This window comes from Rhodnius prolixus, unplaced genomic scaffold, assembly GCF_049639745.1.
Source record: "Rhodnius prolixus isolate KJV_2025 unplaced genomic scaffold, Rpr scaffold_2, whole genome shotgun sequence".
In the NCBI taxonomy this organism is placed as follows: Eukaryota; Metazoa; Arthropoda; class Insecta; order Hemiptera; family Reduviidae; genus Rhodnius; species Rhodnius prolixus.
The window spans coordinates 3,887,427-3,903,345 of NW_027411592.1; the positions used below are offsets into that span (position 1 = coordinate 3,887,427).

The window sequence follows — 15,919 nt, forward strand, 5'->3', positions numbered from 1 at the left end:
TTCTTCTCAAAGTCAGAGTAGACCTATTTGTTTTCATCCAGTAGAAAAAGAATTTTTCCAGCCCTTGAACAACTACTGAAGGCCAGCTCAAATCACGAAGTAAGGATGCGGCCACACCATCGAAAGGGTGATTAACAACTGGTTGGCTCTCGCACAACTGTGTGTACATCTCTTCGGTCGTCCAGGAACTCTCTTCAAAAGAGTTTCTAACATTTCTATGAAGCACTTCACCATCTTCCCCACCTGTAGCGGAGGGCTCATTAACGACCCATCCAATTCTTCGTGTTACCGTAAAGCATTTGCAGCGCCAATCATTGGTCTCACTGTCGCTCCAGTTTGTAGCAGTTCGACTTCTTCGAGGATAAATTTCAAAATGCCAGAAGAAAGATTCGGTATATAATGAAGTGATCAACCTTAAGCGAATGAGGCTTTAAACTGCCAGTACTGGACTGGAATCTATCCACTAGGATTAAAACTGAATTAAATCCTTCATATAGTAAATTTGATTATAAAAGTAAAAACTAAATTATTTGGACAGATGAGACTAAGGACTAAGGTGCTAAACTGACCAAGTTAGAATGATGGGTTTCCCTGTATGCACCATGTCCTTGAACGCCTGATTGGGCATGTGGATGAACAAAATTGTCGTGTGTTCAAGAACTTCTTAACTTTGTCAGAGAAAAAGTTCATTTTTTGAAAGTGTTCTGGGATGTCTCGCTTCCCTGAAGTCTTTCCATATTAGTGAACCTATATTTAAGCATTTACAACAGATTTTGGTTTTCTTGATTTTTTTTTATTGAAAAGTAGCTGAGAACAAAAAAAAATCTAGCAAATTATTTATGTTCGCGTATCGTGTAATTCAAATATCATCAATACAAGTTACGGGCGAACAGAGGATGTGAAAAGGCAAAAATGACGCACGAAAGGCGATAAGACTGGTTATAATGCATTTATAAGTTTTTGTGAGGATTGTTAGAAAAGGTCACATATATGTAAGTGTATGATGTGGTTGTAAGAGGCTTTGCCGCAAGGAAAGGTGGCGAAGACACAGTGGCTAGAATAGCGGGCTTGAGAATAATCCCCGCTACAGTCATACATCACAAGCTGATCTCTGGCGCTCGGATTAAAACATCGTTAGTCTGTGTAGGATTTAACGGTTGTCTTCTAGCAAGACGGGTATCCAGTGCTGCCTCCTTTACAAGCCTCTCTCTTGGACTCTAAAGGTTCTCCACTTTATAACAACCACTAGCACGCAACCACTCTACCCCACTGCCGCTAGTAAAACCATATTCCACACTTACTCTCCATCGAAAAACCGCTCTACAACCACGGCCTTGCCCCGTTCCCAAATAATACGAGTATAATCATGTTGCACAAGCGCTTGTTGGTGTTCTTGCTCGAGAATGCCAAAATTATTAATTTTGTGCCTTTCTTCCCACCAACAGCCTCTCTTTACTTCTTCGCATTTGCAAGGCTCGCCACACTAAGAAAGTTAGAGATGCAAAAGCTAACTTTATTTAATCATCATTTTTTCTCTTTTTTCGTAATCTTCCTCTCTTTTTACGCTATAATCCCAATGATTCTACCATTTTCTCTCGTTCATTTTTCGTAAAAAAGTTTCATCTTTAATGGCTAAAAAACACAAACTTCTTATTTATTTAGCATCTAATTTGTATTAAGCGAATTTGCCGTCTAAGAGGGGAAAAAATCCTATTAAAACAGCTTCCAATGAGCTTCATCAGCTCAAGAGATTTAAATTACAAAAAAAAACAAAAAACTTTTTACTTTCTCTTAATTATTAAATATAAAGAAGGAATATGTTATTATGATTTCTCGCCGGATATGCAGGTGTAGAGAAAATTATTTTTAGAAAATTAGATTAGATTAGAACACGGCAGTGTTTTTTACGTCAGACATTGAATTGGAATATTTGCGTAATAGGCTCAACTGATATTAAGTTTAAATTTTTCCAGAAATGCTTATAATAAAAGTTAGAATCTGATGAAGTATTTTCGATAAAAGAATGGACATAAAGAAACCTAGAAATGTCTTGAAATTTGGTAGCAAAGAAACCAGTAAAAGCGATAAATTATCCAAAAAAAAAAATCTTATATTGTAAACAAAATGATTAATTTTGGAAGTAGGATCCATTCCCCAGGAACAGGACCCAAAAGTGGCTTTCTAGAATAAGTCTTGAGGGAGTAGTGGGAGAAGTTGTTTCCTTTTGGCAAGATCCAGGTGGTGTTGCGAGAAGAAAAGCATCTCTAAAAGCGAACTTTATTGGGTGGACTTTTCTCTACTGTCTGAAGACGTAGTGATAAACTGAAAGTCATGACTCATGAGAACATGTTGCAGGATGGCTCACTATGGAGGAACCCCCTTGTAATTATCGCTTTCACTAGCCATGATAAATTTTATTATACCTAGCAGACAAATCCAATTAACATTTTTCAAGTTCTGAAGAAAAGCATGGGGGAAACCTTGTTGGAAATGTTAAAAGTTTCCCATCAAGCTTTCTTGGAGAAAAAGACTGGGTGTAGTCCTGTTGAAAGTGAATTCATAGTTTTTTTGATCCGAATGGTTAATTTGTAATGATTGTCAAAAGTAACATTCGTCACTTTGTCATCACACTGTCTGAGTAAATATTAGAGTGGTTAGCACTAATGTTTACAGAAGGTATAATTACAAATTGGGAGATGGTAGCTTGTACCAACTCTATATTTGATTTAAGTGCCCAGGTATCCGAAAAAGTTTGAACAAAATTTATCAATCAGAATTGCCAATCAATTCCATAGATTTTAAGTTTTTTTAAAATTTTTAAAGGCTCTTCCACCATTCAAAATTAGATTGAAGAGTGGAGATAGAAAACACATGTTTTTAAAATTAAGCGTCTCAAGTAAAAAAATAAGTGACTTGAGAATTTGACTAAGGCTGGAAACATAGTGGAGCGGCGAGCAAGGCGGCGATGTTAGCGAAGAGCGAAGCGGCGAAATCAAACACAAGTAAACATATGGGACCGCGCATAGTGGCGAGCAAAGCGAAGATAGAGCAACGCTATCTATAGAGAATGCAGCAAAGCGTTACGGCATGTTTGATTTCTTCGCTCTCATCGCGCGCCATTTTTAAAGGTTACTTTTTAAAAGGTTTTCAAAGTAATGGATATTGAAACATTTATTGGTTCAGTATTTTTAAAAAAACCTCTGTGGGATCAAAAAGATCCTCTCCATCACAACAGGTTCGTTTTGGATAGGGAATGGGATGATGTTGCCAAACAATTCAATACAACAAGTAAGTAGCAAACATATTAATCTATGTACATAATATTTGCGAAGCTACAATAGTAGTTAATGGAAAATTCGGGTAATTTTTGTTAAATGTAATTTGGTTCTCAATTCCTTAATGCTAACTTGCATCTAAATACTAGGCAAAAATAAATTATTATTAATGGGTAGGTCTCCATTCTATCTAGCGGTAGGATACTTTTACACAATTTCAGAAACTTCAATAAATGGCAATAAAGTATAAATTAATAAAGAGCCGTTTATTTTGAAAGTGGTTCAAGTACATTTTTGAAAAACTAAAGATAATGGTAATTATAGATAAAACTTAGTATGATCTTTTTATCTGTAAACAGTTTAGAGCCAAAAAAAATTCAGAATCCTAATATTTGGGAGATGGAAGTTTTAGCTCTTAACAATATTGCAAATGTGTTTAATATGAAAATGGTGCAAGTCCATCTTAGGTTGAAATTTTTTAACCGTACAGCAAAATTTAACTCCGGTTGCTGTATGGTGAAGCAAATGTGATGGTTTAACATCATGTCTTATCTATCTTTGATATTACTAATCGGTGATTGTACAATATTTCATAAAATTCATTATTATTTAATAATAATAAGTACATCTTAATTTTGTGTTTCGATAATAATACCAACATTGGGAAATTTTAGTCCTATTGGCAACACTCTGAAAAACTGTAAGTTGTATAACATTCGACTTATATTATCGGCTATCAAGTAAGTTGTGTTGTTTTGTGTTCGGTGTACGTAAAAAGTTTCATTATTTGAAAATTAATAACGGATTGTGGTTTATTTTATAAAAAGAAAAAATGGCTAAATCCCATTGCAACGGTAATTATAACTCTGATGCATCTAAAAGTGAATTTGGTAGGTAACAAAAATAAAAATTAAAAATACTTTTCTGGGTAATCACATCATTTCAATAACATCCTCGTTTGCAAGTAATTTTATTATTTTTATTATGTTTGTAGAAATAAGATACATGACAATGGGTAATAAAAGAAGAATCTTGGAATCAGAATGTGGATGCGAAGGCAATTCGGACCAAAATGATTCAAAAAATTCAAAAAAAGAATAAGAATGTTGAACTATTAATTAGTATTTTGTTTTTATTGTTAAAAAAAGACTGATACGACTAAAATATCATCCATTAAAATAAAGTCCATTTAGTTACAATAAAAGCTTTACTTTTCTTAGCCAGCACTATAAACAGTATTGGATTATAAACTTACATTATCTAATACCACAAAATACAAAAAATATGTCTATTAAATATTTACCAATATTTTTAAATTTATTGAACTGCAAAACCTTAAATATCCCAAAATTACAGAAAATGGACTTGGCCCACTTTCAAAATAAACGGCACATTGGAATATGATTATATTCTGTTCCGACAAACATAAGTTTTAAAAACATTACGAACGAAAAAGGCGCTATTAGACGATCTATTGTGTCTTGTGTTTTCATTGTGAGGCGTTGACGGAGCTGAGGAAATGTGTGCTAACTCGTCACTGTCGATGCCTTCAATATCTATTATAACGTTGTGCAATAAACATATGCATTTAATAATTTTATCTGCCAAGACTGGTGACGTCTCGATAGGTTTCCATAATAAACGGAACTTGGCGTTAATGATGCCAAATGCACACTCTACAACGCGTCGGGCACGCGAAAGTCTCATATTGAAATACTCCTGTTCAGTACTCAAATTTCTTCCTTTGTATGGCTTCAACAAATTTGTAAGTAGCGGATAAGCATCATCCGCTACGAAAACGTACGGTGCACAGATATCTGTTGCCGGCAATTCGGTTTCTGGAGGAATGTGCAACCGTTTCGATTCCAATAAATGAAACAACGAAGAATGGCGAAATGTTCCTCCGTCGCTCTGTTTCCCGTATCCACCAGCTTCAATGCAGATGAACTTGTAATTTGCATCAACCACAGCTTGCAAAACGATGGAAAAAAAATGTTTATAATTGTAAAACATAGATCCAGATTGTTGCGGGCATTTTATGCGGAAATGTTTTCCATCAATGGCTGGCACCAAGGCAAAGAGGAAAATTCCATTTCTCATGAAACTGATTGGCAATCCTCTTAAACATTGCTTCCGTTGGAACTGGCATGTGTGTAGGGTGTAAAGCATCCCAAATAGCTTCGACCGTTTCGTGCACAATCGAAGAGACCGTAGTGGCACCCATCCGAAAGGTGAAACTAAGCTGTTTGAACGATGCTCCTGTAGCCAGATACCTGAAACAAATGTTGGTTTTGTATTTTAAAAAGCCAAAAATAGCTGCATTAAGTGAAGTACCTTTGTTCACACATTGATAACTTATACCTAACTAACTCCTTTCTGAGCCGGTTAACTGAGCTGAATCGTTTAAAAATATATGATCATTTTGTATCCATTCTCTGTTAGTATTCTGATCACGAATACTTACTCTTTAATATGAAAAGGTGAACTGTATTGATATTCTTTCAAAAATATGAAATTAAGTTAAAAATAAACCTTGATCAAAGCATTGAGGTTATATTTACTCACAGCCCCAACTTAAATAAGAAATGTTTACGTGATACATATTCTGTTATTGTTAGATGCGACGACCTCTGAGTGCTTTCTAATATTGTTTTAATGTGAAATACATCTTTAATAATACGTTGATCTTTAATAAAATGTTGTTTACGAATGTTGTATAGATTGAAAAATATTTCAATTCATTCTAGTGAGTTTATACTTTTTCTCAGGACTGTATTTATTTTTTCTTACCTTAAAGTGACTGCTAGACGCTCAACAGGATTAATCGGGTTAACATTAAAATTTGTCCAATTCTTGATTAACTTGCCTTCGACACTGGCTAGAATGTAGTCAAATGTTGGTATAGACATACGAAAATATGCATGAAACTTGCCAGGATGCTCCCGAAGTTGTTTGTACAAATGATTAAATTCACCAAGTTCATTTCTAGACTTGTTTATCTCATGCACACTGCAGCTCCTACTACCAAGCTGCTGCAAATACCAAAGTTTCAACGAAGAATTTTCATATAAAAATAGTTCCTCCATCTTGTTTTCTGAAAAGGAGAACGCGACTAAACTCGTTACTATGTGCATGCGACTCTTTGCTCGCTGCTCGTCGCTCTCTTTGATTTGAAGCAGCTATCATCGCCGCCTTGCTCGCCGCGCCACTATGTTTCCAGCCTAAGGGAAGGTGAATGAGTGAAACTTTACACTCTTAATGTAATGAGGTTCCGTTAAATAAATTCTATTGTTCCAAACATAAAAATGAATAAATTAAAAAAAGTAAAGTAATTGCCTATTTTCGTTTGTTATTAAAATATAATTAAAAATATTAAGAAGTTATAAAAAAACAAACAATAAATATAGGGCTTGCCACTGCATCAACAGAATTTAAGCATTGCGTGTTTATACCGTCTCTTAACTTATCATTTACTTATATATACGTAACTTTTTAAAAAAATTATCGATATATAAAAACAGATTGTGACTTTCGATGTCTGGATGGGACATGTTTGGAATATTTCCGACGTTGTGATTCAGTACCTGATTGTCCAAGTGCAGAGGATGAGATAAACTGCTGTAAGTTATATTCATATATTATGTTATCAGAATTTATTTTTAAATACAATCTCAGACTAAATCCAAAGTTATTGAACTGTTTTTATTTTTTTTGACGCTCCAAAAAAAAAATGTAGAAGTTTCCTTTTTTTTAGAAAATCCCACATTAAATGTTTTGGCATTTTAGTTGTCTATTGCAGACTAGCGCCATAGGTCTAAAGAGGATCGAATTCTTTAGCTTTAACCGTTAAGGAACGGTAGAAGGAGCCACTGCCCACGCTCAGGCCGTGTTTCTTGCATTACAAAATAGCAGCCAGTCTAGTCAAAACGAAAAAGTAGAAACCGCTCACGGGGGACAAACTGAGGACTTTGCTAGCTATGGACTAGTTAGTGAGCCAGTAAATACTTGTCAGACGCTGTGTGGTCACACATGATTCTGTTCAAAGTAATATAGTCACTTTTTCATAAGAGTTATGATCAACCTAAAGAATAACCTAAGGTAAATCAAAGTCAATGTGAACTATAATATATTATGGAGACAACACTTAGCCCCAGGCTCAACTTGAATTATAAATGTGGAATAGAAAAAAAAGTCAGTTGTGAAGAAGTGATCAATCATATCTTATATTTGGTTTGGTCGCTTTGGAATAGATTGGTTGGATCGTCAGCAGAAGATGTGTGTGATTTTCTAGAGGGGTGGGTAACCAATCTTCAGGAAGATGATGGACTCAGGTGCAGGTCAACCTCTTTAACGCTTTCCAACCATTCTAACTTCATGTGTGTTGTACTCCTCTGGTATGTCTTTTGCAAGAGATAGGGATTAACGTTAAAGCTTCCTGTGAAGTTCCACCTTTGCGGAATTAGAGGGTTTATGTCTTCAGGTGTTGTGACTCCGTCTTGTTCTTGGAGGCAGCAGAGAATAATCTCTTATCTCTTCAAGTTGTAGCATGACTTATTCTCTACTGCGATGGAATGAAGGATGTGTAAATAAAGCGGTGAAAGCCAGGCCTTAAATCCTCACATTTTCTCCAGCTATTCTAGCGTAAGAATGTCTTAAACGAGCCCCTTCGCCATTTCTGGCCAAAATCATCTTCTTACATTAATTTGTCTTTTTTTTTGTAAAAAAAGAATGTGACTCTTTGTAGCCCCTCACATAGACAATATCTGCCCTACTGGTGAATTCACATGTGACTCCGGCCATTGCATCGACCTGTGGAGAAGATGTGACAGCTATGTTGATTGTACTCATGATGGTTCCGACGAACAAGGATGTGGTGAGGACATAAATACGTTGTAACCATCTCTCAATTCCACTCTTTTTTACAAACTTGTTTATTTATTTCTAAGAAAAAAATGTGCAACATATTTCATATAAGAATAAATTTTAAGACCAACAGAGTACACATTACTAAAAATATGTGCAGTTTCTATATAAAACATTGATTAAGCCTTGTTTATATCTGTATGATGCATGCTTAAAATCTGCTTGAGAATATTATTTTTTGTTTATTTTTAAAGTCTGCACTTAGAAAACTTCCGTGATTGATGCGAGAAGATGATGCTTTGACGAATTTATTGCATGATTAAACACTTCAATTGTTATTTTTATGTGATAATTGAGGGCTGTAGTGCTTTATTGTCTCTCTCATCGTAAGATTCTTACCGTTAATCCTCGCAAGAGAAGTATTGTAATCGTGCTGATTTTCGTTTTTGGTAATCCACCGAAAATAACACCTGTTGATGTTCTCTGAGAGCAAAAGTGTATTTTAAACTGCTCTATGTGTGTAAGATAATCCAACATGGGTACCCATTCACCATAATCCTAGATTTTCCTTTCACCATAGCTTTAAATGAGTTCCAAATTGGTTTAGTGTTATATTTACAACAGTCACGCGTTTCGATCTTATGACTCCTGCAGCACCACTAGTTGGAGTATCTCCTAGGGTCTTAAATATTGGATCAACATTAAGAATTTTTCCGATGCTTTGACATCATTAATGCCGTCAATCGAAGATAATTGTAAAATAAAAACTAACACGGAATAGTTAGCAACTTTCAGTCAATAAAAACTCTAAACCACCTATCAATATAATTAGTTACCTTTAATATTATATTTATTTGAATTAAAGGGACTAAATTTCTCTAGTTAACTCTTAAATGGATTGTTTAATCATTTCCTGGTTAAGATGGGAAAAAATTTAATCAATTCGGAGCAAAATACCATTTCTTAGGTGATGCATAATTTAATTCTCTAAAGCATTTTCTTTTCTATATTTCCTTATATTTTCTCAATAGAAATTATGGAAAATAACTAGATATATTTTTTTATCGCCAATTAAAATGGATATTCTTCTGTAAGTAGTTTTGCCAACTTCTTACAAATTTGAAGAGATATCTGACTTGAACTTTTCGCGATTACCCGTTTTTCTTTCAGTTACCTTAACATAGATGTGAGGCACTCTCTGAGACCAATTTAAAAAAAAAAAAATACTTTTTTCACTTTAAGGGCTCCTCAAAAGTAATATTTTGGCGACAACTCAAAAATAGAAAATTTGCACGATAACAGTATTTTCTCTTTAGAAAATATGAGTAAAAGTGAAAAAGACGTCAACTTTATTATTCACTTCCTATTTCTAACAGAAATCTCCTATTTTAGTATGCACTGAAGATAAATGGCAATGCGACGATGGATACTGCATAGACCGGGCCAAACACTGCGATGGCCGCGTTGACTGCCCTAACGATCACTCGGATGAAAAGAATGGATGTCCACGTGAGTCAAAAACTTTCATAATTTTTGATTACGCAAATGAAAGTACATCAATAAACCAAAAAAAAGCTCTGTAATATATATAATACAAGTGAGTAGTTGAACAAAACAGCATAACTTAGATAACAGCAAGCTGCTTCATAGTGTTCTAGTTGCCCTAGAAACTACCACTCGGGTGCGAGAAAAGCGACTCCTTGGCTACAAACTTTAATTTTAGTTTTGACGGATGCAACCACTCCTTCGCTGCTCCTCGCATACAATACAACCTTATTTCATTCACACGAGCATTTCGAGGCCAAAAGCTCAAATAATTAAGGTTATCTTTTTTCCCACCCGAGTGTATAAGTAAATCGAAAATAATTTTGAAACAATTGAAGGCAAATCTACATGCAGCTATTCATCACATCCTATCTTTGTAAATAATCTTCAGACTTAGCGTGCTGGCTTGCTTTCAAAGCGTAGTTAGTGTAAATATCCAGTAAAATAATTAAGCAGCTTTAAGTTCATCAAATGAGTTACATTATATTTCTTTTGCTCATTATAGTTAGTTTTATTTTAATTAAAATATTTTATAAGACAAGTTCAACACTACAAAGTAAGTAGAAGGTAGTACAGATGTAGTACAGATTCAAACAAATAATTAAAAAAATGTAGTTTTTGTGAATATTGGGCGAAAAAAAGGATTAAAAATAGGAAATAGAGTTAATGTTAAATGTAGATAAATTTTTAGAATTCTTGCCTAGATTAGGAGCATTAGTTCAAATTATAGCAGGTGATCTATTATTGGTTATTAACGTTTAACTACGGTTTAATCATATTATTTATACCTACTTTTAATGATTATTATTTAAAAATATAGTCTTCTTGAGTTGTACAGAATATTTTAGAGGAGAATAGCTCAGTGAATGAATACTTAGCTTTAGAAAGGTGTAGCATAAATCTTAACAAAATTAAAAGGAGAGTATTTCTGGAATATCTTTAAATGCCCTTATTGGTTCGTTTTTTTATGGTTTAGCTTCAAAAAAAAATTCAAGTTGATCATTCTTAAAACTTTTCGTAATTATTAGCAATCATTGAAAGAAGGGCGGATCCTGTTTCGCTTGCGCCGCAGAGAAAAGAAATTTACTGTTCCTTCTGTTGATCTAGAAAGAGGATCCTCACTAGTCTCTGAATGTCCAGAAATTTCCCAACTGCCTTTTTCCAAATAGAATTCTGTTGTTCAGTTATAAATTTTCCTAAATTATATACTATATATAACAAAAGAACTTTGCTAGATATGTGAAATATATAGACGGAGAAATGAAGTAATGATGTGATAACGAAATAATTACTTAAGTCACAAAAAAGATACAATAAAATCAGCTTATTAATGAAGAATTTAGAAAACATGCTGTACAAGTTTTAGTAGAAAATGTGTACATATAATTTTGCTTCTGTCATTTTTGTGACAAGCTAAGGGAAACCTTAATAAATGCAAATATAATTCTCAAGAGAAGAAACAATTATATAAAATAATAATTCAAACTGAAAAACTTAATAAACAACTAGATAACAGCTCTTTTTGAAAAAAATACTTTCGTGGCAAATGCTTTTGCTTAGACGGTACATTTTAAAGAAATTTATGACTATAGTTCAAGTGATTTGCAAATATAATTCTTAATAGATTCAAAAATTTGCTGATTGGCATCTTTTCCAGAGTCACAGTTGTTTTTTTGATAAACAGCAGGTAGGTGGAAATAACTGAACGGAAAACAATAATAAATCTGTCACGTATTGACAATGCAATGTCGTTAATTAACGACGTTTGATATAAATAATATTACCTAACTAAAGAAAGGATTATTCTAGTTGAGTAGCATCTTTCTGAGGCTTTTACGATAAGAGAGGATAAGATTATCCAATGTTTCGCTTTTGTTCATTCCTACTACAGTTGCAAAATAAAAGCAATCGTGTGTATAAAATAGCAACCAGTTACGATTCCTTTTCTAGATCTAAAAGAGATATCAACAAAATATAGCTCTGTCTGAAAGGCACTTGTCAATTCGAGAATCACTAATAAGTGATATTCCTCCTCAAATATACCTTCTAGATCCGAATGACATGTGGTAGTCTTCAAGTATCCCACCTGAATGGACTACCATTAACCATTCCTCCAAGAAGGACCCTGACAATCTGATAATGAATGATCGAAAACGAAATTGACTCCAACAGAAGTCCCATCAGAGGTACTTAATTAAGGAGAGCACTTTTTGTTTATTTTTTTGCTTTAAAGCCACTCCATCACTAAACAGTTTTCTACTGATCAAAGCTTAATAAAGATTCCTTTTACGCCTTTTCTAGAATGTGCAAATTGAGTGATTAAAAGCAGAAGTGCTCTAAATTTTTAAAATCTATAACTGATATTCCAGATATTCTCTTAATTTATCCGTCAATTATGTAATATATAAAATATATCTAAGTATATTAACACCCTCTACAGATAATTGTGAAGATCACGAATTTGAATGTGCCGACAGAAGTTGTATACTACGCAGATATCGATGTGACGGTCAATCCGATTGTGCTGACGGCTCTGACGAAGAGAACTGCATGAGTAAGTCCTGGAGAAATCGGCATCCTGAGAAATAGCTCAGTCAAGGAAAAGAGAAAATGATTTTGCTAAATGTTTACCTTTGTCGAAATCCAAATCATTCTATTTGTCTCCACTTTTGGGATACAAAATTGTTCACTTCTAAGTGCTTCAAAATATTTCCTCGCTGTAGATTTATTTTGTAATAATGTAACTTTTTTGTTTGTCCTTGGTGGTACGGTATTGTCTTCATTCAAAGATCTTCATCTTCCTGAGAAATCACAGTGTGGAATTCCTTACAGTTTGTTGACTTTTCCTACTGTTATTTGTTGTTTTGTCCATTTTCATCTATTTTCCATAATTCTTTATTTTGGCTTTTTGAGTGTTATTTTATAACTTTCTTGAAGATTTTTGTCGTTTTTTTAATGCATTTAATTATTATTTGACATATTTTTATTACATTATCCTTATTATTTTAATTTAGAATGATGAATAAGGTGAGGTTAATTTTAAATAGATATTCAAAGGGGATTTTTATTATTTCTGAGATATTACGTTTACTTTCTTTAAAATATTTATCACTCGTCTCCTTGTAAGTATTGAGAATATAATAACATATAACTCTGTTTTTCAGGGAGTTTTTGGGAGTCATTCATTTCTAATTGTCCACTATTTTTCATACCTTTTCTTTATCCTTCGCGCATCACCTTATTTCACTTCATCCAGCATCCGTTACATTAATATTCTTAAAGAAGTAGGATTCGTGAAAACCTTATTCATTTTTGTTTTTTTCTAAAGTTTGATTTTAATTTAACGAAATTATACATTTACCCTCAACATGATGTAAATATCAAATATAAAAAGGTTTCGAAATTACTTTGTTTTTCGAGAATTCTGATGCTGTGTAGCTTAGGTTTTCACCTGGGAAATTAGCTCTCATAGTTCAATTACCGTAAGATACCGAAGCTATCAAACAGCTTCTGAATTTTTTAACCTTGCAGCGAACCCGAGAACTGATTCTCATTTCTAAAAGTCTAGAACTACAACGCAGTTTGTGCTTAATGAAATCAAGGAAATTTGAAAGGCTGATCTATATGCCTTATTGAAAATGATTTATTATTTAATGAAATAATCACAAGCACTCTCGAGTTCTTAACTTCTATAAAGTGGTCATCTTTCAGATCTTTCCTTCAAAGAATTGTTTTTGATATTTTGTATTCTAACGAAAAATAAAACAAGGACTTCCCTATTGACATATTGGACTTAAAAACAATGAAGTGATGGATCCCCTACAGTTCTGTCGGCAGCCAAGATTGGAAGGCAGGCGAAAAATTGCATTAATCTCGCCGGTTGACGATTCAATAAAACCGACAAAGCAATGTAGCCATTCAATAAACTGTATTACCGACCACTAGCAGATTAAGTACCAGTGATCTTATATTGAAACATTTTAAACAAGTTGTGTAGATGAAAGTACATACATTCCACACACAATCATTTACAGATAGTTGCATCTAGAAACAAAAAATGCCAATCTGGGGTAATAGATTAGATTTAATATATTCTTATAACTTGATTTATTTGCCCAAAAATAATTAGAATCTAGTTTTATACCAACTAACTTGGAAAATGAAGAACTATGTGATGCTAAGGCAGTGAATCTTTCCCGCTGGTCATATGTTGGAGGCATCGAATAAAAGTGTTGAAAAGAACTGATTGCCCAGGTCCGTTCCAAAAAAAAAGTGATAGCTATTAGTGGTAGAGTTTAAGGGTTGAGCGGAGAAAACGCGTTGTATTACATTTACAGTTGTATTTTATATGTTAAAAGGGAAACGTCAATGAATTTCTCAACGAAAGACATGATTAATTTCGAAACCTGTATTTGATAATTTGATTTTTGAAAACTCTAACTAATTTCTTAACAAAACAGTTTTTTTAGTTTGAATCTTACATTTTTTTTTTTTATTTTTTACACTTTTTTAATGTTTTTTTTTTGTAATTTATTAATTATTTAGCTGAATGCAAAGGTTTTTTATGTGACAATGGATTTCGATGTTTGGCAATACATTTACATTGCGACGGCATGTATCACTGCAATGACAGATCGGATGAAAACAATTGTGGTAGGAAAAAGTTTTTGCTATTTTGGGTCTTTTTTTTCCTGCTAGTGATTGGACAAAATACTTCAACTTTTCTATTTTATGACTAAAACAAATTCAGATTTTGCTTTTATGTTTTAATTTATTTTCAGTTTAGCAGTTATGGTTTTTTTAAAAGGTGGTTTACTTGATGAGAATTTTGTCCATTCATGTAGTTATTTAATACTAGGGTTGGGGATGGGAGTTTTCACTTTTTCATTTACATTTTCCTCCCAAATTAAAAAGAAAACTACAAGGGTAATAGAAATAGGTTCTCCCACTTCTAATCCGAACACATGGTCACTGGTAGCCAAAGCAGCCAAAGATGTAAAGTAAGCCGCTAAAAAAGCAGCCGTCTTCAGAGGTTTTATGAGGACTGCTGCCAATGTAATGAATTAGTAACGTTTCTTGCTTCAGTCTGACTTTTTAGCTTGTGATCTCTGTAGCTATCCCTTTGAGGAAGCTTCTAGAAAAATTTACGCTTCCAAAACCAGTTTTTCTTAACATTTTCAATCAGTAAGTTGAAAAATTTTATTTTGAATCGCCGTTAAATTGAAATTTAATAGAGAATTCCTCCAAACTCAGATACCTCTCAACATGTTCTTATGACCTGTCCTTTCCCATTGTGACATTAGATTCACCTGTTATTCTTCGTTCATAAAGTTTTCAAAGTCTAAATAAATAATATACCAAAAACAATAAATAGCTGTCTGTTATGCGGAAAAGTTCATTAGGATAAATTTTATCGCGTATAACATTTGGAGAGGTCACTCAGCTACAGGCTTCCCTGATAAAGTAACTACTTCGCTTTACAGCTTATATTACCGGGATTGAATTCTCTGGTCACAAGAATTCGAAGTACTCTCGGGCAGTTTTCGTGAGTCCAGGGCTGACTCTGGTTAATAATCCAGCTCTGAGTGGAGCGAATGAACTTCTGTGGGAAGTGCCTCTGACAGACAGACGGAGTAAATGAACAACTAATTCATTTTAATTAGGAATATCAGGAAAGAAAATCAAAAAGTCTTGTAGAGTTTTTTTTTCAACTACTACTTCAGATCTAGTTCAGATTTGCATAATCTTTTAGACAACAATCTTCCATGCGACCCACTAACAACTTTCACCTGCCAGAATAAGGAAAAATGTTATGAGAAACATAGAAGATGTGATAATAGGGTGGATTGTTCAGACGGCAGCGATGAGCAACATTGTGGTGAGTTCAAGAAAAAGAAATATATATACCTATATGTGTTTGTGTATGGTGTGGAAACAGTTTCTTCTGTTTTCTACTTTTGTTTTGTCCGCTAGTTTCATTTGCGTACTATTGTTTCTCAATTTCGCTTTGTTTTCCTACTTCTTCATCGTTCTTTGTCTGTAATATCTTCAAACTTTGTGATCGTCGCCTATGGAACTCTGTCCTCTCTTTCCAGATTTTTAGGCAGTTAGAGTCGCTGTAATCTGGTTGTGGGTATTGTTGTGATGTCCAATTTTTAAAGCTAATTTCAGGGATATTCGCTGAACTAAATTCAATATTTGTTCTTTTTCTTTCATTTCCGCTATTCTGTTGTCCT

The 15,919-nt window shown here is 33.7% G+C and overlaps 1 protein-coding gene and 1 long non-coding RNA gene across 38 annotated transcripts in view; both read left to right on the forward strand.

Annotated features, from left to right (window-relative positions):
- The window catches only part of trol (terribly reduced optic lobes), a 344,072-nt gene that overhangs the window by 247,313 nt on the left and 80,840 nt on the right, over window positions 1–15,919 (forward strand). For 17 of the 37 annotated variants that reach the window (XR_012456002.1, XR_012456000.1, XR_012456008.1 and 14 more), the window contains 4 exons: window positions 9,531–9,647; window positions 12,124–12,237; window positions 14,229–14,336; window positions 15,436–15,561. Coding sequence is in view for 1 of the 37 variants with exons in the window: in XM_074120575.1 (XP_073976676.1) it covers window positions 9,531–9,647; window positions 12,124–12,237; window positions 14,229–14,336; window positions 15,436–15,561 (465 nt within the window). In the remaining 36 variants the exon portion in view is untranslated. Of the gene's footprint in view, window positions 1–6,796; window positions 6,896–8,019; window positions 8,149–9,530; window positions 9,648–12,123; window positions 12,238–14,228; window positions 14,337–15,435; window positions 15,562–15,919 lie in introns of all 37 variants that reach the window. The other 20 variants (XR_012456012.1, XR_012456013.1, XR_012456015.1 and 17 more) reach the window with 6 other exon arrangements.
- Window positions 2,029–5,061, forward strand: LOC141450285 (uncharacterized). Its single transcript, XR_012456036.1, has 2 exons — window positions 2,029–4,165; window positions 4,270–5,061. It is a non-coding gene; the product is annotated as an uncharacterized lncRNA (long non-coding RNA).